General features: G+C 36.2%; 3 protein-coding genes across 9 annotated transcripts in view; 1 reads left to right on the top strand and 2 right to left on the bottom strand.

Moving 5' to 3' along the window:
- Positions 1 to 3,489: 3,489 nt before the first annotated feature.
- Positions 3,490 to 15,708, bottom strand: CUNH12orf50 (chromosome unknown C12orf50 homolog). Its single transcript, XM_057383346.1, has 11 exons — positions 15,190 to 15,708; positions 13,277 to 13,400; positions 11,683 to 11,859; positions 10,394 to 10,471; positions 10,186 to 10,299; positions 8,783 to 8,902; positions 6,318 to 6,425; positions 5,887 to 6,084; positions 4,803 to 4,892; positions 4,158 to 4,249; positions 3,490 to 3,552 (listed from the first exon to the last, which is right to left on the bottom strand). Exons 1-11 carry the CDS (start codon positions 15,706 to 15,708, stop codon positions 3,490 to 3,492), a joined length of 1,683 nt encoding a protein of 560 aa, XP_057239329.1.
- RLIG1 (RNA 5'-phosphate and 3'-OH ligase 1) lies at positions 15,671 to 22,194 on the top strand. 3 transcript variants are annotated; one of them, XM_057383354.1, is made up of 7 exons: positions 15,671 to 15,760; positions 17,585 to 17,702; positions 18,282 to 18,377; positions 18,760 to 18,876; positions 19,240 to 19,434; positions 20,526 to 20,695; positions 21,243 to 22,194. In XM_057383354.1, the coding sequence occupies exons 1-7, from the start codon at positions 15,707 to 15,709 to the stop codon at positions 21,429 to 21,431; spliced, it is 939 nt and encodes a 312-aa protein (XP_057239337.1). In that variant the 5' UTR covers positions 15,671 to 15,706; the 3' UTR covers positions 21,432 to 22,194. The 3 variants fall into 3 exon arrangements, with proteins under 3 accessions (XP_057239337.1, XP_057239336.1, XP_057239338.1); XM_057383353.1 differs by having other exon boundaries at positions 15,671 to 15,796; XM_057383355.1 differs by lacking the exon at positions 15,671 to 15,760 and adding an exon at positions 15,789 to 15,846.
- The window catches only part of CEP290 (centrosomal protein 290), a 48,557-nt gene continuing 46,647 nt past the window's right edge, over positions 21,296 to 23,205 (bottom strand). For all 5 annotated transcript variants that reach the window (XM_057383347.1, XM_057383348.1, XM_057383349.1 and 2 more), the window contains exon 54: positions 21,296 to 22,940. In XM_057383347.1, coding sequence (XP_057239330.1) covers positions 22,755 to 22,940 — 186 coding nt within the window. In that variant the 3' untranslated portion in view covers positions 21,296 to 22,754. The remainder of the gene's footprint in view (positions 22,941 to 23,205) is intronic.

Genomic DNA, 23,205 nt, shown 5'->3' with positions numbered 1-23,205 from the left:
CGAGTTGGCCATAACAAGACTATTGTGGCCTTTTCTCTGAATGTACAACCTTTGCAGAAGACCGCGGAGAGGCTTTAGCTCTGAAGAGCGGGAATCAAGCACGTGGGAAGGAAGGATCATGCTGGGCATTGTTYAGTCCCATTCCTTGGACTGCATCGTCCCCTGGTGGTGTGAGAAACAGTTAAATGATTGACAGACTCGATTTTTTAAAAAAAATAAATTTATATATTTACATAATGTATTGCTGTACAAGGAAGATTTTATCAGAAAATATCTTTATTAGGGGAAAACTTTCAAAATCCTTTTTAAAACAATGTCTACAATTCCCAGGGACATTTTGTTCCATTTTTATTATACAACAACCAATGTTTTTCTCATTCAGGTGTTAACTTAAGATGGACTTTCCTACCTTAATTAATAAACAGGTTATTTAAAATCTCAGTGCTGATGAGATGCTGGAAGTTAATGGTTTTAATTTAGCCATATAGGTTTGTTAAAGAATGCAGGATCTCAGACTGAAAGTTTTGCAAACTTTAGTCAAAACACAGGTAGTAATACTGTTATTCTATTGACTAATGAATTTGATTCACCTAGATTAGACGTTGGATGTGCTTTTAGAAGTACCATCTGGAAAAACATTAGGATATCTTAACATGTATAGGGTGAAAGCAACAAATTTCTTATTTCCCCTGTCCAATTCAGCAACAGATTATGGCCACGCATACTTAATACCAGGGCAAGTTCAACTCTGCTCCAGTGACCTCTGCCTCTGATCTTTGGCTCATTATCTCAGGGCTTRTTTTCTAAGTGTAAAATAGGGAGGTCTGTCATGCAATGATTATGTGAAAGTACAGAAATGCATTCTTCAGGGCCTCATTGYAAGAATATTCTGTTTCCTTTGGCTCCTCTCTAGGGCTTTAAAGGACAGAGACAAACAGAAAAGATTAAAATGTGTAACAGGGAAAGTGTCTGTGATCAGGAAAATAAACAGGTATTTTTATTATTTTAGAGGATCTTAGTGTCTTTGAAGCTATGAAAGGAAAATCTTGATTAAGGATTTGATCACACAAAGCACTTGATCCTTTTTTGTTCTCCTGATTTCTGTCAAGAGCAGTTAACACTATTTTTTAGTATCTGTGAATTCCTGGGTTGAGCAAGTAATGACTAACAGCATTCATAATTTCTCTACAGAAAGCTCTAGTGAAAAGAGATAATGTACTGAAGCTGTGATTCCACAACAATCAAGGAGTAGCCCATTATTGACCTCATGGCCACGTCCTTCTCCTACATTTCCTTGTCTTTCCCTGGAGCTAGGACTGACACTCAGCCCAATCATCTGCTGATATATTCACACCTTAAAATGCTAGGAAATTATTTACTTTTGGTTTTGGTTTGTTGAGTTGCTTTTTCAGGGTGAGGACATGGGTTAGTTAAAATTGTATCAGAAGGTGCCYTGTTCTTTACGATCCCAGTCACAAAGGTGCTCAGATTCTATAAAGGACCTCTTAAGATCCTGATTTTTTGAGACCACACTAAAAAGAAAAGGAAGATAGTATAGATAATCATATGACCCTTCAGATGCTGGAAGCCCCAAGTTGTACAGCATCGAATGGGCCTCTGATCRCAGCACAGCACACCCTGCAAATCCCATCCCAAGTTACCTCACTGCGGTCATTGTAACTCTTACAGAATTTTGCCAAAGAAGCCAACAATATTCCTCATTTCTACTGTCAGACAGTAAGGATGTCCACCTGAGAACTTGCTGCCCTGATAAAGGTGTGGCCAGGCAGGGAGTGTAATCACTCTGACCAAGCAGGAGCTGCCACTATCCCAAGAAGCTGGCTGATTTTCTCCTGCAGTAAGGGATCTGCGTGGCACAAATCAGCAGGCAGCATATGCAGCAGAGCACAGCCTGCACTTTTACATCCATATAGCAACAATACCAACCAGTTGCACAAATTAAATATTGAAATCCTTTTAAATGAAATACTAAAATCAGACCAGCATAAAAACATTTGCCCATGCCCAATTATGGTTTTATCAAATTTAATACTCTAAATTGTGGAGACATTGGACAAATAGTAAATGAAAAAATTATATTTCTTTTATGTGAAAAAGATAATTAAAAAACTTTATCAATATACTAAAAAATAATTTGATAAAACAGCCTTTTAAATTGAGATTTGTAAATTGTTTCAGGCAGACAACATGTGACATGCTGCTGCAAGGCATTATGTGCTACAATTTCAAACATCAATGCCTAATTAGAGGTGGAGGAACATTTCCAACACACCTAGTTTTTGATTTTAAAAAGAGGCTTCTTGTTGGTTTTGTGCATTTTTACTTAGCTAAACCGGATCCTCYAGGTTTTTCTGTTCTTCTCTCAGCTATGAAAAATTATGCATAACTGCATATGTGTCTAATCAGTACAGCACTTTTTAAGTTACATGATTAAAAATTCAATTTCAAAAGAAAATAAAAATTACACCATTATTGACATAATCTCAACAAAGTAGGGTAGAGAAATGCATGAGTGTGTTTCTCAGAGCAATAGAATCATTTCAGCCAGAAGTACCCTGGAAGGTATCTGATCCAGCTTCATCTTCTAAGCAGTCCCAGAAGAAAAAAAAAAGGCTCTAAGATGGCAAAACGTTTTCATACTCACAGATGCCACCAAGATAATTACTGATCTTAATGTTACAGCAAGAAGTTTGAAGGGCTTTCTTCAAAAATTGATTATGTTCTAAGAATGACCAAAGGTCAGGTAAATGCAAAACAACTGAAAAAACATCTGAGACAAAGATATGAACTCATGTATATGTAACACTTCAGTATGAGGTTTGTTTCCCCAGAAAGCAACATTAAAGCATTCTTYCTACCAGTCTTCCTCTCAGTCTTTATAGCATTCTTCATATTTTAGTTTAAAATGCTTGTAAATACATATCTCAGCTAATTCTGAAAGTTTTCTTGTGAAGTACATTTAGTTCATAACATAGTTCTCCTGCTCTACTAAAAATGCAAATTCTCAAGATCAAACTCAGACTGAGTCCTAAAACATCTGGCAAAACAGCTAAACCATCAAGGAATCTGGCTCTTGTACCAGAAAACCATTACATTACACTACTGCTGATTACATTAAAAGTCYTCTGAAACTGCTAAGTATAACTAATAGTATTTATTCATATTAGGAATTATGCCTTAAAACATCTGTCAAAAATAGGGGAAGACTCTGCTTAGGGGTTTTTTTTCATCTCTATGGACTATTCCTATCTTATGGTGTAGAGCCGTAGTCTGTAAAAATAAATTCAACTGCCAAATTTTTAGAATAGATTAAACTTAGTGAATTATAGATCTTTATAAGTGACCATGCAGAGCATACTTTTTAGTGTTTTTAACCAGTTTTGAAACACCATGGTGTATTTCCTTCCTGCACCTTCTTTTAGGAATTCATAGTTTCTTCATCTTTGGATATTCCAGTTGATAATTTCCTTATTTCCCTTTAGATGTTTCTTTTTCTCCGTTTCTATTCACTTCCATGTCTTCTTTACTCTGCTGTCAAAAACAGATATATACAAAATTTTGAGCATAATTTCTTAGAGTAAAACTACATTTCTGTCTTCCAGAAACATTTTAAGAAGTAAAATTTCAAAATGAAGAAGGAGATAAAGGCTCTAATTTCAGTTTTCAAAGCAGCTGTAAAATGTATGAACAGTCTTTAGGGTATCTTGCAAATGTTTTGTAGCCTGAGTCCTTTCATGAATTCAGACCTCAGCTGCTTGTTCAGCCATTGATGCTTCATGAACAATCCAGCAGAGAAACAGATAGATCAAACTTATTTGGTCTCTACTGTGTTTGTCTGGTGCTAGAATCCAAAATCCCTTTTTGTAGCACCATACTTTAAAGTCAGGTACACATTTTGCTTTCATATAAGTCTTACTGTAAAAAAAAATTAGAAATCACAGGTTAGTTATGCAGGCAAAGGTACATACCTGCTAAGAAATAAAACTATTTCATGCTCTTTTGGACTACTCAGCTTTGATTATAATCTTGCAGGTTTTGACTGAGGAAGTTTTACAAGAACTTTTACATTTTCTAGGTGGGCAGAAACACGCCAGTTCTCCTAAAAAGGTTGAATTGTAACCATTTCTATCAGTTACCTGAGTGGTTGTTTTAAATTTAGAGAATGGTTTTGCTTGTGGATTTCTTTTCCTCCAAGTTGGTGAGTTAGAAGATCCTGAAGTATATTTGCCTATCGGAAAAACACACACATTGTTTCTTAATTTTAGCACAATTTCAAGAAAGACTCTTTTATTCTGATATGTGAATTAAATATTACATTAGCTGAAGTTTCAATAAATGCATCAGATGAATCAGACATCACCTCTGAAACAAATGCTAGTATTTAAGGCAGACTCTAGAACTGTAAAGACAATTTGTAACACTGCAGCATTTCCATGAGGCTCATGGGATCCTCCAGATGAGGAGATTCTGCCATGGACATCCTTGGTTTTACCAAAAAGAATGTTCCTGTGCTAAAGACCTTGCCAAAGGCATCAATYGCTTCCGTTTTATCCCTGCTTGTGAAAACACTATATGCAAGACTATATTTTGTTTTTGTGCTGGACAGTTGATTATGCTTCAGAATATGCTGCTTAATCACAAAGCATTTTTTTTAAGAAATTTGAATTAAAAATGAAGATTATTAACCTTCTTCTGTTAATTCCATCTTAATGTGATTAATTCAAATCATTAATTTYGTTATAATCAATATTTGCAGTTTATACACAATGTGTAAATATTACCATAGTTTTCTGTTTGTGTCCAAAATCTCCTATTGGTGTCAGTCTGATTCTTTTGTTTGGAGCTTTTCTGACCATAGGACTCAGGAACTGCTGGGAAGAAAGGCAGCAAAAATGTTGATTGCTCTTATGACAAAAATGCTGATTACAATTTTTTCCAAAATGTTCTACCCTTTTTTAACCTGGAAATCTAATAAAACGCTTCACAAAACTCTTCACATAAAGAATGTTCTCTCTATAATCTCTATACCAGCCTGCTCACATTTAATGAAAGAAAACATTCTAAGAAAAAAGAAAACAGACACAGCTATTTGTCCCCAAGACAAATTCCAAACCGATGCTGGAATTTGTTTCACTTAACTTCATTCACACTAAAGTAGGCATTACTCTGTCTGAAGGAGGTTCCTGTTACTAGAAATTAAGAGAGGGAGGCACCTCAAAATGGAGAATCAACCCATCTTAAGAGAGATGACTGAAACTGGCAAGATTAAATCACTTTCTTAACTTGTCATTATTTAAACTATTTACCACTAAATCTGCTGACAAAGTGACAAATGAAAAAAATACAATTATGMAGAGAAACCATGGACATAAAAAGAGGAAATTCAAATAAAACCCAAAAGATGTACCAGATTGGGTGAGGCTATATTAGCATGATAAAAATAAAGTGAAAGATGTAATAAATCTGAAGCAGATTGCCATAAAGAAAGATTCAAGACTCAGAATCCCACCTTGTAGGTTTCTTGTCAAATTAATGACATAGCACRTACCATCAAGAAGACAGTAAAGTAAGATGAAGGGAAGTATTATGGACAGCAGAAAGAATAGTCTTCTGTCCAACATAATTAATGTGAAAAAATACTACTAATGTATTACCACAAAGATTTATACACACTTYTCTTATCAATTTAAATGCAGTATAAGACCCAAACCTCTGTTTATTCAAGATAAAAAATAATCCCAGATAATGAAAATAAATACAAATCCATAATAATGAAAACTCCATAGATAAGTTATTATTCACCTGCAGGGAACACAAGTCAATACAGACAGGCATTTTAAGAAATCTGTGTAAGCAGGAACCCACCTGTAGATCCACTGAATTTCGGTTTTTGAGTGACAGTCCGGTAGACTACATATGCTGATCGTCGAGGTTCTGGAGAATTTAAATTACTGTATCTTCCAGTTTCTCTCCCATAAGGACTGGAAGAAGTAGTTTCGTCATCCTTAGTTTGACCTCTTTGCTGGTAACTTGGTTTTCCTTTGGGGTCCAAAGTGTGAATTCCTAAAAGAGCAAATAAAAGTAAAAAAGATTGTGCTATTATTCAAAATTTCACAAATGCGGGTGRCCGGAGGCTGGACAACGAGATTTAAAATATGTTATTGGCAGACAGGCAAATCAAAGTATGGGTTGYCCATATTTGACACTAAGAACAGAAATTAACTAGATACTGGTAAATCATCTCACAGTTTAGTGAATAGAAATGAATAAGCCAAAGTATTTTTTTTTCAAAATACCTTTGCCAGTTATTGCATTAGCTGAATTTCTTCGGTCCTCAGAAATCCTTCTATTTTCCTTTATGTCCTTACAGTGGTGGTTCTTTACCAAATCAGTGTGGTTTGTTTCTGAGGGATTAAAATAACACATATTCACTTTTTTAGAAAGTACAAAAAATATTATCCAAAAATGCTCCCACTTCATACGAGGTCACTTTGGGTGGAACATGGTTTCAGAAGTTAATTATTCTAAAAGTTCCATTTCAGAAGGAAAACACACTTGTCTATATTTCCTCTAGCAGAAAAAGTCATTAAATCCAACCAAAAAAATTAACTCTAAATGCAAAAATCAGATCAYCCTTTCTCTATACAGCACAGGTATGGACCTCTGGAACACCCATGGTTGAGCCCATGGAGACCAGTCATTGTAAATTAACTACAGCGCTCTTCTCCTGGCCCCTGATACACTTCAGGAAGATGTGGCTTTGTTCTTCCTTTTCTCCTGCTATTGTAAATAAGCACTTTTTGTTTCTCTCATTTCAGGCCAAAATGTGGTAGAAATTCTCTACTTCTACTTCAGTTTATGGGGTAGTTTAAAGACAAAAATCTGTCCTSTTTTTGTTCTTTTTACTCTAAAACTGCAAAGAAATAACTGGATAACAACCCATTCACAATAAGATTTTCTACATTGACAAATATATTCTGAAATTCTCTTGTGAGAAGGATGAAATTTATCATCAAGGTACTTTGGTGTAGGTATTTTAATTTGTATGTGACTAGGTTTTAATAAACACAYTTTATTCTAAATGTTATGCTCTTTCCTTAACTATATTTTTTCTGATTTTATTAAGTCCCATGTTCTATTAGACACCATCTACAATCAAATCTGTTTTACTTGATGGAAGTGGAAAGTGCACAGCACTCCATATGATCTAACGTGCAAGCATCAAGGGCTTTAGTAACTCAGGGACTCACACTACCAGAGGATGCAAACTGGCTGAAAGAACCAGAATTAAACCATAACATACAACAAGTGTTGTCATCTTGCAGTGAAGGAAATCACACTTTTAATGGAAATTTCTCTTCAGATTGTTTTTACACAAATATATAATGTTCATCATACTTGCAGAGGAACAAAAGTAATCTAATCTAAAAATTTGGAGATATAATATTGAAGTACCTTTCATATTGGAATACTTTGTTGTAATAGGCTCTTTTTCCCGAGGTAGTACCTCCAATCTGCTCCCATCAACAAATGCGCTCCTTTGTATCACAGTACCACCACCTCCTGTAGGAAAAAAGCCTTACAAAATTATCCATACTCAAGAGCACTCTCAGAAAGATGAACAATAGAAACAGTCTGCATTTTATTTGGCATGTCTTTAGCTGAAGTGAGTATAAAAGTACAATGAACACAATGAAACCAATTAGCTGACTCAATAAGGCCCACAAAAATTGGAAAATATAGTCTGTATAAAAAGCTTTAAATACATATAATTGTGAACATGGATTTAATTATTGAATTGTGTCTCAGTGGTATCTGTTTATACAGACATAAAGAATATTTTAAAAGAAAAATACTTTTGTACATAAAGATTTTAGAATGTAAAACACATTTCTACTGTGCAGTGCAGTTCTGGAGCTAGAAAACCCACACCAGTTTGCTCCAAACTAGAGCAAGTAGCCCTAGCATCATACTGCACTATTTAGCATTGACAAACCAGGAGGAAAAATAGTACAATTATTATTATTATTATCACTAATAAATATTTATTAAGAAAAGTATTGAATAACACTAAGTATTAAGTAAATTCAGGGAGAATGGGGCATTCTTTAACTTCAATGACAGGATTCAACACTGAACTGAATTGGCAAAAATAGTGTGTCTTCATTAAGGTCAAGCAAGTTCATGCAGAATGGTAGGATCCTGTTACACAAGAYGAAGGATTGCAGCTTTGTTATTTTTCTGCAGGATAACTGAAAAATACAAAGCATATTCATCCTAACTATGAATAGTCCCACAAAACTAACAGGTTTTGAAAGCATTTTGACTTCAGAGAGTCACAGAATCACAGTCACAGAATATCCCTGTGTTGGAAGGGACTCGCAAGGATCAAGACCAGCTCTTAAATGAATGGCCCAGACAGGAATTGAATCCATGACCTTGGTGTTACTACCATGAGGCTCTAACCAACTTGTCTGCATCTCTACACTTGCTTTTTCATAACTCCAMAGAACCCTGTTTTTCCCAAAATCAACTGTAATCTGCATAACGGATTCCAGTACATTCCTAAAATTAGCCTAATATATAATTATAAATAATGAGTTTGATGGTTACAGTTAATGGTTCAGMATGAGAAAGAGTGTCTAGAACATAAAGAATATAGAATAACTCAAATGCAAAATGGTGAAGTGTAATGCATATTCAGTTATTTTATTTACTACATAATGTTCAGCAATGAGAAGCTGATGCTACAGTATATTACCTCCATTGTCAAAAGATTTATAATCTGTTCTGGGAATACTCTCTATTGATACTCTCCTTTCAGAACTCTCTTTTTCTTTTCTTGTATTATTAAATCTTGTAGGAATTGTATTACAATCACCTAGAAAGGCAACAGAATGAATGTTTATCTGTGTATAGGAACAGGTAAYGGCACTGACATTCTCTTCCTTCCTCCCACCCCTATGGACCATTGATTAGCTTAATGCAATTGCTCTTAAGCTCTCATTTCATAACCTTTTTTTCTCTTTCATTAGTTATCGGGATACTGTCTAGTGTAACTGATGTATAACTTTCATGCTGTCTAGGAAAAGATCATAATTCATAGATTAAAGAAGACTATGGCTCCAAAGTAAAGACCTAGGTAATAAATTACCACTTATTCATGAGTTTCTCACTATCCATGAATTGTTATGCAACCCATCGACTGAATTTATGGCATTTTCAGAATACATGTAATGGTACCTAAAGCCTCAGAGAACTCAACTGAAAAACTCTTTTGGGGAAACATATCTCTTAATGCATCTAGTGATAAATAAAAACACTTCTTAAAAGGTAACATTTTTTAACACTTCTTAAAAAGTAACATTTGTTACTGATTCCCTCATCTATATTCTAAATATGTCTATGTATTTGTTAGAAAGAGTTTATAAAAACTATTTTAACAACAAACATTTTAAATTTAGAAATTAGTAGAGAGTAATGAATAAAGAACCATAAGAACTGGGGTAAATTTTTATAAATTTGTATTCCTTTGACCTTATTTATTTTGGATAAAGCCCAGAATTCAAAACAAAATGCAACTCTTTTGTCCCTCTCTTTTATAAGGCAGTACAGAAAAGTTTTAGGTATCACTACATTTTGACATCAAGACATCCAAGATAGCCAGCAGAGATCACCACACACCTCTGGGAAACAGGCTCATCTCACCTTTCTGTGCCATTGTCTGTTGACTCAATATATATGAGATCTATAAGAGATCCTGTCTCTCTCCAATAAAACAGAGAGCCTCAATGAGAAATTTATAAACTACATTCCTAACCTCAGGATGAATAAAATTAGACTACATACRTTTTATAATGAAATTAGGTGAAATACCTATGTAGTGTATGTCAGAAAAGTACACAGTGGGTTAATACTATTTCCCATTTCTACTTTTTTCATCCATAACTGATGGAGGTCATCACCACAAGTACGATTATAAACATGGCAAAAGAGAATGAACTGATTTTGTAATAAGCTTACAAATACAAATATGTGTTTTGTAATATTTTATTTTTGYTAAATTTAAAATATGGGGAGGAAGAGAAACCTATGCAATAGTATCTCCCTGTTACAGCAATTTTAACAGTGGTAAATACAGTCTAAAGAAATCAAAAGACTTGCCTTTCTGCAAGTTTTGTTCAGTAGCTTCCAAGGGTAAAAACTCATCTTGCCATGGTGAAGACACAGTTTTTGCTGATTGGTGTTTGTAAGGGTTCTGAATCCCATAATACTCTCCTACACATGTCCCAAGAGGGAAAAAAACAAGGCTTAAAGTTTACCATATTGGAAGCATTGCTGTTTAGGAAAGAGTGACTAATTTAATATTTACCAGACTTATAACATATATCCCTTATTGCTCTTTCCTCTTCAATATCTGTAACAGTCTTAGGCATCCAGTTAGACACATCTGTAGGAAATATTTGTAAAAGATTACATAAAACATTACTATACAAAGACCTTCATATTTCTTAATAATCAAATATGATAATGACTTCCATTTCTGTCATTGGCTATTTTTGTTTCTGACTGCAACCTCTGCTTCTGGACTGAAAAATGATTCCTTAATGTTAGGTATTTTCAAGTGCAACGGAATTCCAGTTAAGACACATTTTAAGATGCAAAAAATTATTCAAAAACATCTCTAATATTCATTTTCAAAATAATCCTTCATTTACACCCACAAGGAAATCTGATTCACCTTGCCACCAGGGTGTACTTGTCACAAAATCTCTGCCCAAAGTTACTATCCTGCAATGATGGCAGAGACGGTGAAGTGAGTGCTCCTTATCCCTCCCAGTTAAGGCTATGAAGATCAGCAAAGACCTGCTTTCCATATTGTTTTAGTTAAAATGTCATACTCAGACTGAAACCAACTTAGGAAACACTAACAGGCTGCTCTGCCAGCCAACCTTATGGGCAGGGGAAAAGTGAATAGTGGCTTGGGGCAGCACAGTAATTTGCTGAGTGCATGCCTGAAAGTAGGTAATTCTCTCACTTTTCACTCTCCAGGAATGTGTAATTTGTTCCATCCCTATGAATCTCTCATCTCTAAGTGAGATACAGTCAATGGTTTGACTGTATTTACATATATGTGTGTGTAGATAGATAGATAGATAGATAGATAAACATTCAATTCAACTGGTGAAGAGTTTGCAACAATTCTATTTGCTAGATTTAATAATAACTTTCTCTAAAAGAATAAGACTGTCTACAGAGTTTGGTAATTCAGCTAAAAAAATTACTTGAAGTCACACGACTATCTTTTGTAAAAAATCTGTGACCACCTTCACTGAGGAGTGCATACAGACCTGGYTCAAAAATTTATTTTTGAGAAAAGAAGTACCTCCTAAATGTGTAATTCCATCCCAAAATTTTGAAGAGTTGTTGATGGCCATCTGAATTAGGGATCACAGCAGTTAGAAAATATTACCTTGCTCACATCTGGTGACAACCAGTTCCAACATTTTAAAGAATAGCTGAAAACTATCTCAAAATATTTATCAACAGCTCTTTTCTAAAAATGTAATGGCTCTTATAACAAATCAGTTGTGAAGTACATTGCAAGAGCTGACAAAACCCATTCAACTTCCTTGTAAAAGAAAGAAAAAAACAGTTTACAGTTCTCTTCCTCYTCATCATCCTCTTCATCATCGTCTTCATCATCCTCCTCATCACTGAGGTTTATAATCAGTGGAGGGTGAATTGGTACCAAAACATTTTCCTGGTTTCTGAGTGAGTCTTGACGATGGGCTGGATGCAGAATGCCTCCTTGGACATCCTGTTTCAATGGGACATCTGCAGACAGGAACATTGGATTTACTTTATTAAGGGAAAACTAGAGTATGAAATTCAGGTTCACACCAGSAGGCATACTTCTGAAATCATGATCAGGATTAGGCATTATCTTGTGCAAAAGTTGGAGAGAAGGCACCTTGTTACTCCAGGAAGTACAAAAAATGCAGGTACTAGCTCCTGTGAATGGACACGAGCCACTGTTGAATACAGACTTCTGAAAAGAGGAACATTTTCATCACTGCACTATTTAAAATGTAGGCATGCTGTATTCACTTCCTACAGCATTCATTTTGAAGAATTTATCAGTGTTAAGCACAAGATTGCTTATTTTAAATTCCATAATTTTTTAATATCAAATTGAATCTCAACTCTCTTTACTAGATACAAAATGTAGATTTTGTGAAAGAATGTGAAGTTCACGAAAACAATCTACGCTTAATCAGAAAAAAATTGGAAAATAGATTAGTTTCCTTAGGGTTTATAGTCACACATAATATTTCCAGCTAAATGGGTTTAGTACTAGGATAACATATTTCAAGATCCAGGAAATGCAAACGACTGAAAAGAAAAAATGATGAAAAATGGTGAGTCTATGGTATTGTTCAAGCTGACTGATTTGCAGCCATATTATATTTAAAATATTGAAGTTTGATATATTTTCCAGTCTAAAAGGAAGCATGGGCTTTTTCTATTATTCCAGTTGGTTCTATTCTTGTGMAGGTCTTGCTTGCCTATGAGCAGCATGTATATCGTATTAAACCCTTTCTGGTAACATGATGGCAGATCAGATTTGTTATATCTCATGTAAGAGATGTGTAAGRTACAACATTCTAACTTAATAGAACCTTTTTCACTGTCCAAAACAGACTACTTTTAGCTCCAGGTAGAGTAAGCAAAAACAAACTGGAATTAGTTTAACAAGGTTTTTAGGCACTAGAACAAAAAACAGCAAGTTTAGTATTTGCAATGACACAGTGGAGCACACAGACTTTGAATTTGTACATATTGCAGTAAAAAGTAAAAGGGTTTRGTCTATTTTCTAGTTGTGATTTCAGCTTTTGATTTCTCTTAAATTGTTACCTGCATACTAATCATTTGAATTACTAGAGGGATTAAATCTATCAAAAATTTAAGCAGTATCTTTATTCCATGGATCTCAGAAACCTAAATGTGACTTCATCTTTTATACCACTAAAAAGTATGATGTTTCATAACATGACAGCTAAAATAATTCATGTGGCAATCTGATTCAAATCCCTTTCATTCCCTTGAATTTGCTAGGATAGCAGACCACACTTGATTGATTCGCTATGGTCCATTTCTTGACCCTATTATATATGTTGCATATGCACTGGAAGCATATTTTTGTCTATTTTGTTACTCTAATGAATAAAGTTGATAAAATATTTTTACTCACTGTTACTAGGTGGCAAATAAAGTCCATTTATGTTACGAGGTTTTCTGTGAAAGAAGTCACAGCTTATCCTCCTACAGCCTACGGGCTCTGTCTCCCAGAAACAGGAGAACTTGCTGTAGTTTTGCTGCAGGAGAAAACAGTTTTCAGGTGTTGTAAGTGCAGCAATCAAAACTGAATAAATGGATTAGTACATGCTGTGGGAGCATAGGATCAAATATATGACAGTTCACACTGTTGTAAACATATGACCACGATTTTGTAGGACCACATTCTTATTTCAAATTATCTTGAACTTTATCAAAGGCCCTAGATAGCTCTAAAGTTATCAAGTTAGGTCAATGGCATTTGTTGCTGTAAAATTGTTTCTATATTAGAATAGTCTGCTTAGTTTACTGCAGACTTTTAATGAGATGCTGTGAAGAAAAAAATCATAAAGTCACTTAACTGACATGGATGAGATTACTTTTCTGAAAAATGGGAAAATCAGATTAATCTCCAGTGAAATGTGCTTCACAAATGCAAATTTTATACTAGTACTGCCTTATTCTTAAAGGACATGGATCTATGAGGAAACATTGGGTAAGAAATAAAACCCAGAAACAAAAACTGAAAAAATAGGGACATTATGTTGAGACTGCTGCTATTACACTGTTTACACCATCTTTCACGTTTTTAAAGATGACAAACAAAAACCTAATAGAAATGGGAATGATCGTCTACATGGATTTTTTTAAATTATCTTTTCTTTATTCTTTCATGTACTCTTACTGCTGCTCTCCCTCTATTGATCAATGAGACACCAGCTAGTCTACACAATATGGCAGAGATAGTACTTCTATAACACAAGTCACTTCTTTTAGTCATATATAAAATTATTGTTCTGCATCTRTCTCATCAGAGTTTGTAGCTTTTAGCGTCATTTTTGATAATGCAATTCACTTATCCTTATAACCTGAGCTATCTTCCTTAAACATATGATAAACTTGTAATTCTAAAGAGGCAAGTGCTCACAAGCTTTACTCTAAATATGTAAACTCMGATTTATATACCAGGTGTGAATGGCATCCCACTGAGAACTGTAAAATCCAGGTTGGGGTTATTTCTGAATGAGTTTCTGAGTATTTTTTTTTTAATTAAAACAAGGCCATACTCGAAAATACTGGAATATYTGGAGGCATATTTCTCCCAGTTCCAGACATTAACAGCTAGGTCTAGCAGCAGCATCTCCAAAAACTTTTGGAGTTTAGTCAGTACAACTGGGTCACCCCATGAGATACAAAGCCCATCTCACAGGCTTTAACACCTAACTCCCCAGCTCTTAAAAATGGATGCAATAACCAAAAGCCCTACACCCATCCCTGGATTTTTACCAGGTGGAATATAAGTACTTCTCTGAATTAAAGCCATCAGCAGTCAGGCAAAAATCATCATCTTATCCTGAAAGCAGTTTTCTTCCAAATACTGGACCTTCAGGTGAAACGAAACTCAAATGGATAGTGTAGTTAAAACAAAAGATAGCTGAATGTAGTATGTGGTACCTTCTCCATGTGGTTGAACTGTTGAACTGAACTGAGAGCAGTTGTTAGCCAGGGTGGAATGTTACACTTTAACAGTTGCCAACTGCTCCTCCAGCTTGGGACATCAGCATGATGCTGCTACATGTCCTATCCAGGCTGAACATCTTCCTTTCTTTCTATTGCATCCAAGTGAAATATAGAACATCAGACTGTTTTAAAGAGTTGCCCATTCTGGTGCCTTTTTAATGTGAAATGGAACAAACCCATATAGTCAAGCTTAAATAATACCCAACTTSTTGCTGATGAAACTGTCCTCTTAAAAAACAGATCTTTGATACCAAAAAGGTACCATAGTCTGCTGGGCAACAACAGTCAGAGGGGGCAATGAGAATATACATGAGAGAACCCTCCGACGCCAAAGTCAGGGAAGGAAGAGAGGGAAAAGATGGTCCAGACGCTGGGGTAAAGAGTGTCTCCTGCAGCCCGTGGTGAAGGCCATGGTGAGGCAGCTATGTCCCTGCAGTCCATGAAGATCCACGCTGCAGCAGAAATGCACCTGCAGCCGGGGGAAGCCCCACGCCAGAACAAGTGGATGCACCCAAAGGACGCTGTGACCCCATAAGAAGCCTGCGCTGGAGCAAATTCCTGACAGGACTCCAGACCCAGGAGTCTATAGAAGTCCACTCTCGCAGGAGCCGGCGCTGAAAAAGGCGCAGCTGCCCCCGGGTCCCGGTGGGCCGGGCCGGGCCGGGCCGGGCCGAGCGGAGCCCCCGCGCTGATGGGCCCGATGGCGGGAAGGAGGAGGCGCAGCAGCAGCGCCCCCGGCGGCGGCCGAGGCGGACTACATTTCCCGTGGTGCAGCGCGGGCGGGCCGGCGCAGACGCGGCGGTGGCGGGCGCGGGCGGCCGGGGCCATGAGGCGGCGGGGCGCGGTACAGCGCAAGGTGCCGTGTCTGTTCGTCACCGAGGTGAAGGACGAGCCGTCGGCCAAGCGGGAGCGACAGGTGGCCGGGGCGGCACCGGGACGCGCGGACGGGTGATGGGCGCCAGGCAGGTGGGGCTGGGCCCGTGCCCGAGCCYAGGGGAAATCGCTGGGCCGCAGGTTGCAACAGCACAGACCATGTCAGAGCCCCCGGCCACACCCTCGTGGCCAGAAGTTCCGCTGAAATTTTAAAATACTTAATCTAGCGAGTTCAGGGAGACTCACGGGAGAGGTTGGCCTAGGATTGTCCCCATGCAATGCAGGGAAGAAGGGCCGTCTGAGTGCCGTGTCAGCTCAGCCCCACGCTTTTCCTGGCAAGTGCATACAGGTGTTCGCCCTGATGCTGTGTTTGCTTTTTCTAAGTGAAGGCCACTCCAGCATGACGCATCCAGCCTCTGTAAAATCCCCCTGCCATTCCTACCTGTGAGCCTCGTAGGAAGAAAAAATACTTTATCTCACTTTTGAGTTTGGTTTTTTCCCCTCTTGTTGTTTTCTTTTTGGAGTTATGACAGAAGAATTCATTTGAGGCTGTGAGATGTGAACAGATTGGGGTGGCACTCACCTGTCTAGCTGCAGACCGACTCCCAGCTTGTGTTTCCTGGTTTTAGTAGCAGCTGCATAGTGAACTTGAATCCAACTCTGGGTGACTTTCTCCCATTGGTGATTGGCTTCTGGATGAAAGAGCTGAATGGTTTCCAGTTGTTCAGTTCAGAATGAAACCATCTCAATAATGGTCATGTAAGGGTACATCCCTACATTGTTGTTCCTATGTACAGAAAAGGCTATTAGATCTGGAACTGGCACATGCAGGGTTTTTTAATTTGTTTGTGGGGGTTTTTTTTCGTTGTTGTTGCTTTGGTTTGGTTTTTGTTTTCTTTGTTAAAGTTTAGGCAAGGATAAAACAGGATTGTGATTGTTAGGGAAGAAAGAGGATGGTAGTGATGGTGAAACTGATGGGAATGTTTTCTCACTACCCTGAAATTTTTCTTTTTCATGTAATCTTCATACCTGTTGTTTGTGATGGTTACAAATCCTATAATATAAAACGTCTTGTAGTGTAACAAGGGTTCTCATTTTATGAATTCCATGTTCTGTTTCAAGACTTCTGCAAGAGAAGTCTTGCTTTGTGTTCTGCTAGCAGAGRCAGTCCAGATTAAAAGACAAAATTGGCTGGGAAGAGGGAGGTACGATGATTACAGAGTAAAAGATTTGAATCCAAACACAACAATGAAACTCTTAGAGAAGCTGTGTAGAAGAAATCTGTACTAGTTGGCTATTTGTTCCAGATCCACAGATAATGTATTTCTTTGCTCTTTTGAAGCACAAGAGTGTTTAGCTAACAATACTGTTAAGTATTTAACACCAGGATGCTTTTGCCACCACCCCTGGTCTGTATATTGCACTAACATGAYGGTATTGACTTTCAGCTCCAAGCTGAAAGCTGGGGAGTACTTGTCAGGAGGAATTCCTACTGCCACCCTAATGCAGGAGGGCATTTTTCAAGCTACTGTGGTGTTGGACTGGAGCCCTGCTAGCTTAAATGCCCTTTTTAAAGTGGAAAGCAAAGTCATCTCTAAATAGTAATCAAGAATGGGAGAGGGAGAGAATTTACAAACAGATTACCCAGTTTCTTCTAAGAGTACTTCGCAAGCTATAAAGTTTTGAAGAAACAAGTGTGCATTGTAATGGTATTAGAAATCAGCTCTATAATACATATTATTTAAAGAGTTGGCTTTATAGAGGCCAGCTGTAAGGAGCAAGAATCTGTATGAGAGCAAGGCAGTAACACAGCCACTTGTCTTCTTTTCAGCCATTTAAAGTTTTGGCAACTGACACCATAACTGGAAAGGCATTAGAGGCAGATGTACACAATGCAGTTCCTACTGAAAAGGTGGATGGAACCTGCTGTTATGTAACTACGTATAAAGGTAATAAGGAAGATCTATTTGCATATTTCTCATGCCAAGTAGAAGTCATTTTACTTAGTTTTCACTTTTATTGCATGATTTATTTACAGCTGCTGTGAATTCAATTAAGTATCTTGACCACAAAGTAATAGTTACCATAGATTTTAGGTGGTGTTTCTAAACCTGTTCTAGAATTTAATGTGATTATGWACATCTAAGAACTATTCCAGTTTTTAAACTTCCTATTAGAAGTGTTACTTGCAAACTGGCTCATGTATAAGAGAATGTCTAATTTCCTTGGGGAATATCAATAGAAGTACAGAGGTTGGGAGGAAATGAGAAGACTGCATTGACTCACTAGGGTTCATGCCTTCACCTAAAATTGTAAGAAACTCTRTATTACACTAAGCAAGTATATAGAATCTAAAATAGATTTGGAAATTCATATWGTGTAATTTGAATTTAAATAGTGGCTTTGCTTATAAAATTTCTCTAGTAGCAAATGAGAATTCATATCTTGCTGTTATGTAGTTGATTTCAGTATTCTGCAGGGTATGGTTACCTCAGTAAAGTGCTGGTTTTATATCTGGATATTCCTAGGACAACCCTACCTATGGGCCAGGTTGGATCGAAAACCCACCAAACAAGGTGCAAAAAGGTTTAAACGATTCTTGTATTCATTGGAAGCTTGCAAAGGTTAGTGAAGAATTCTTTCCTTCTTTTTGGCAAYGGAAGTTATCCAGTTGGAAGATCAGCTAGTCTAACACGGAAAGTATCAGTGATTTTGCTCCAGTTTTTTTTTTAAACGTGGTTCTTTCCATTAAACTGGAATGTGTAGCTATTTTTTTAATCTTAATTTTTGGACTTTCAATCTACTTAAAGTCTAAATGCTTCTTTAAACCGACCTAATTGTAGACCACTTGAATGYGACCTCTGTTGGTGCTTGTACAAAGTGACTGGGACTACTGTCTGTAAAACAACGTTTACATCAATGGTATTTTGGTATTTGCATTAGAGCATATAAAACAAAGTTAGTTAACAGTTTACCAAAAACTAAATATTGTGTTTATATGTCTAGAATTTGTTTGGAATATTGAAGAGGATTTCAAGCCTGTTCCAGATACCTGGATTCCAGCAAAGGACATAGAATTCTGTAATGGCAATCCTTTGCCCGATGAAAATGGACATATGCCAGGTACCTATGATGCAGCACGGGTAAAACTGGGGAAAGATGTGTGTGAATTTTTGAAATGAATTAGAATTAGTTCCAGAATTACAAATAGTAGTTAACGTATTCAGAAAAAAAAATTTGAATRTCATTCATTCACTATCCAGAAAGGCTTTGTTCTTCTGACACATAGAAATAACTGCAGTTTGCTGTACAAACTTACAGGCCTTCAGCTTAGRTATAATTGTGACATTTACATTTATCTGAGATACAGTTTTTAGTCTTTTTGTAGTTAACTGTAGGGTTTTTTTCTAATGCAGGTAACAGATTCTAATATGTGTTTAATAACTTCAAATATTTACTTTGGTAAAATGCGGTGTTTTCTCATAGGTTGGGTGCCTGTGGAGAAAAATAGTAAGCAGTATTGCTGGCACTCATCTGTTGTAAATTATGAGGCTGGAATAGCACTGGTCTTGAAACACCATACTGACCCAGGGCTTCTGGAAATCAGTCCTGTGCCATTATCAGAAATTTTAGAACAAACATTGGAGCTTATTGGGACTAATATTAATGCAAATCCATATGGTAAGTTTACATGGTCTGTTAAATACTTTTTTAATTTAGTGGTATTTTTGAGTCAAATATGCATATCCTTTGTGTGAGTTTTTTTTAGAAGTTTTCCAGTAGCAATCTTTTTAGAAAGGAGAGGAAGGGCTGGCTGAAGGAACTCTCACCCAAAAATACTCACCTTAGAAAGCTGAGTTGTCATGGAACTAGTTATGTCTATTCAATCTGAGTTACTGTAAAAATGCATTACTTTAYTCCTTCAGAAAATACTTTAAATGGGAAAGCTGTTTTAAATATTACTATTAAAATAGGAATAGAAACTTTTACAATTGTGTTTTGGTGCCTTCACTTTACTTGCTCTTTTGATGAATTGAAGTAGAAAATTTTATTCAACCTTTTTTTTGGAGCCCCTAACGTTAGTCACAAGTTTCAATTTTTAAATTTTGAAATAGGAGTTTCTTTAAGGAAATGTAATTAAGCCCAAATTTTGGTTGTGGCTTCTTCCTTTAAAGGCCTTATAATGAGAAACAAATTAGGTATGAGAACAAGTGAGTTCCAAYTTCTGTGCTTTGCTGTTAGGATAACTTGAAAGGATGGGTAGCAAAAATAGTCCTACCTGGTCTAAGCATTTTCTCAGTATGTAAAAGAACGGCAGCAAATAGTTGTAATAGCTGTATCCTTAAATAAAGACTTAACATGAAAAGGCAATGCAGTTGTTAACAGCCCAGTTTTAAGTTTTCATGAGAACACATGCCAGATTTTCAGGAACTAAGGTGTTTGTGCCATTGATGGTGATCTGAAGTGTGCAGGATTTAGCTGGTAGCTTTATGGTGCCTGAGGAGGTGACCACAAGGAAAAAGCAGACAACTGTATAAATCTCTGTCATGTTTATTTTATACAAAGGAGGAGTACATTTTAATAAATAATTATAAATTGTGAGGAGAGAGAACTGCATTTGGTGCTTAAAAATATAATTAACTATTCTGTTAAAGACAGGACAGTGTTGTAGTATCTAACAGCAGTTTACAGAGTGCTTTAAAAATATCTGCAATTACAAAAATGAGGAAACACATTAACTAGCAGAAAGGTATTTGTTTCTKTAAACATAGGACTGGGAAGCAAGAAGCACCCTGTACATCTTCTCGTACCACATGGAGCATTTGAAATAAAGAATCCACCTGCTTTGAAGCAAAATGACATACTATCTTGGTTTGAAAGCTGCACTGAGGGTAAAGTTGAAGGAATTGTGTGGCACTGCCATGATGGGTGTTTAATCAAGGTAAGTATATGGATGGACATATGGAAAACACTATAATAATTCATGTGAAGTATTGTATTTGTTTTTTTCTTTTCCAAATTCTTTTCAGTACATGTTCTCCAGCAAAGGAGATGACAGTAGAATTAGTAAAGCCACTGAATCACTACAGTGACAATATACTGAACTTTCCATTCCCAACATGCCAATAAAGTAACTGAGAACAGATTTCCTTGCCTCYCTGTATAGGAATCATTAGTTTTAGACTTAATTCTTTTATTTAAAAATGAAGTTCTTTTAATGTTAACGAACAGAACAAGTATTATTAGTAAGAATGTGACATTTGAWTAATTAGCAAGTTTGTATTATTTCTGAAACGGTGGAGGATTCTGTGGTTCTGGTTTGCCTTTTGTGCTTTGTTGTTGTTCATGTTATACAGAAAACTGATTAATGGTTTTTAAGTGCTCTAATGCATAGAGGATCCTAGAATCCACACCCACACACCTCCCAAGTTGGCAATTGTGTAACTTTATCAAAATGGCTGAACTGATCTTCTTTCCTTTCATTTTAGCTTCATCGTCATCATCTTGGTTTACCTTGGCCACTTGCAGAGACCTACCTGAATTCTCAGCCTGTTGTAATTTCTTTTAATAGAACTAAATATGACTATGACTTTGAACCAAAGAGTTTGTTTCACCATTTTTCAGAGTTGGATGGACAAAGATTTGACAGACTAAAAGACATCAAGTTTGATGCTTGAAATGATTATTTTTCTTTTAAGTTAATTGTTGTATGTGTTGCATTCCTCTTACTTGTGTCTACTACAGAATTCTTCTTCATGAATAATCTTCTATCTTAGGCAACAGCCCAAGTAGTATGTAATTTTAAGTTTATACTTAATGACTAATTTTAAATAACAGATCTGACAGCTCGAGCAGAGATCTAGTTTCCAGCATGTTTATTTTCTGAAAACTTCTTAACTTTTGAACCCATTACTGGAAACTGTTAGCATTAAGTGYAGGAAGTGTGTTGTCTAACACTGGCTGGTCCTCAGATCTTTACTAATGAATGCAATCAACTGGAAAATTTACACAGGTTGAACTTCTACAAATGTGTAATTATTATGATCTACTATGTGTAGGTTTGAGATGTAGCATAAAGTTTCTTAACAGTAAAAGGACATATTTCAGGTGGGACCAGAACTAGTCCTAAACTTTGACTCTTTAAGTTGTAACAGTTTCTTGCGGGGGGAAAACTTCCTGGTATAATTTACCTGTTTATCTGCAACCTGATACCATTTAATACCCCAACTAACATATATCCTACAGGCATTTGCACTATTTTGGGGCAAAAAGAGTTAATAATAGAGAACATACTAGTTTTATTTTGGAGATCCTAGTAAGTGGAGAGAGRCAGGACTTGGCTTAATAATTTCCATTTACAACAGCATCTCTGTTAGGAAATTTCATCAAGGGCATATTAAATAATAGAAGGTGTATAAATAATAAAGTTGAAATTGATCATTTGAGTTGTCTCTATTTTATATAGCTAGATGTATACTTTTATAGTAGAGATTATTCATTTTATTTAATCAATTATGTACAAGAATAGCAGTCGTTTGGCTGCAATACTATAGCTTCCGTTTTAGTTTTTATCTTGGATAACCAGGGATGTAAGAACAGACATCCAGAACACTGACCCCRAGTTCAGGATTAAACACTATGGTCACACAAGACAATAAGCAAATTCTTACTCATCTGGGCCTTAGTATGCTGACAGTTTAAAAGATAATTAACTTTTAGGATAAGCCCAAGGTTTCAACTTACCTGACACCTTATTACCCAAATTAACTGTTCTGAATATACTATTAAAATATATTATTGCTCTGACAGGTAGAGGAGAGGTAAAATTCATTTTATTTTGACTGTTGTATATAAATACTGACCATAAACTGTTCAACGATCCTGATTCTGCACTCCTARGTCTGTGCAAACTAACATAGCTTTAAGAAACTTGTATAATTACAAGATAAACACAGAAAATTTTAGTTTTTGTTTCAATTATGAGGATWTTGAACACTAACCTAATCAACAGAAATGTTGCCTGCACTATCCTGAATGCCAAACTCTTCATAAAGCTGCTTCAATCTCTCTTCTAAGATAATATTTTTTTTTACTTCTTCATTGTAGTTGTATTTTAGATCCTCAAGTTCTTCAAAAAAGGAAGGGTTATAGGTTTCTAGTTCTCTTCTCAGCTCTTTTGTCTCTTCCTGTTGGAAAGAATGAAAGAGTACGACCTTTATCCAGAACTTTGTTAATACGACACAACACCTTTTTTGCTTTTTTCTTGAGAGGTTATGTGGTAAGAGATTAAGGATGTTGTCTAGAGGAAAAAAACTTTACCCATAAATAACACCTAAAAACAAAATAGGTTTTGTAAACAATGTTTAGAAATTGACTGTGTCATTAATTATTAATTTAGATATTAAAGGGCTCTTTCTAGCTAACTATAGTTTTGCTCATTTTGATCATCCT

The sequence above is a fragment of the Malurus melanocephalus genome, unplaced genomic scaffold, assembly GCF_030028575.1.
Source record: "Malurus melanocephalus ecotype Western Australia unplaced genomic scaffold, MMel_1.1 scaffold_626, whole genome shotgun sequence".
NCBI lineage: Eukaryota > Metazoa > Chordata > Aves > Passeriformes > Maluridae > Malurus > Malurus melanocephalus.
This window is presented reverse-complemented; position numbering and strand designations above follow the sequence as displayed.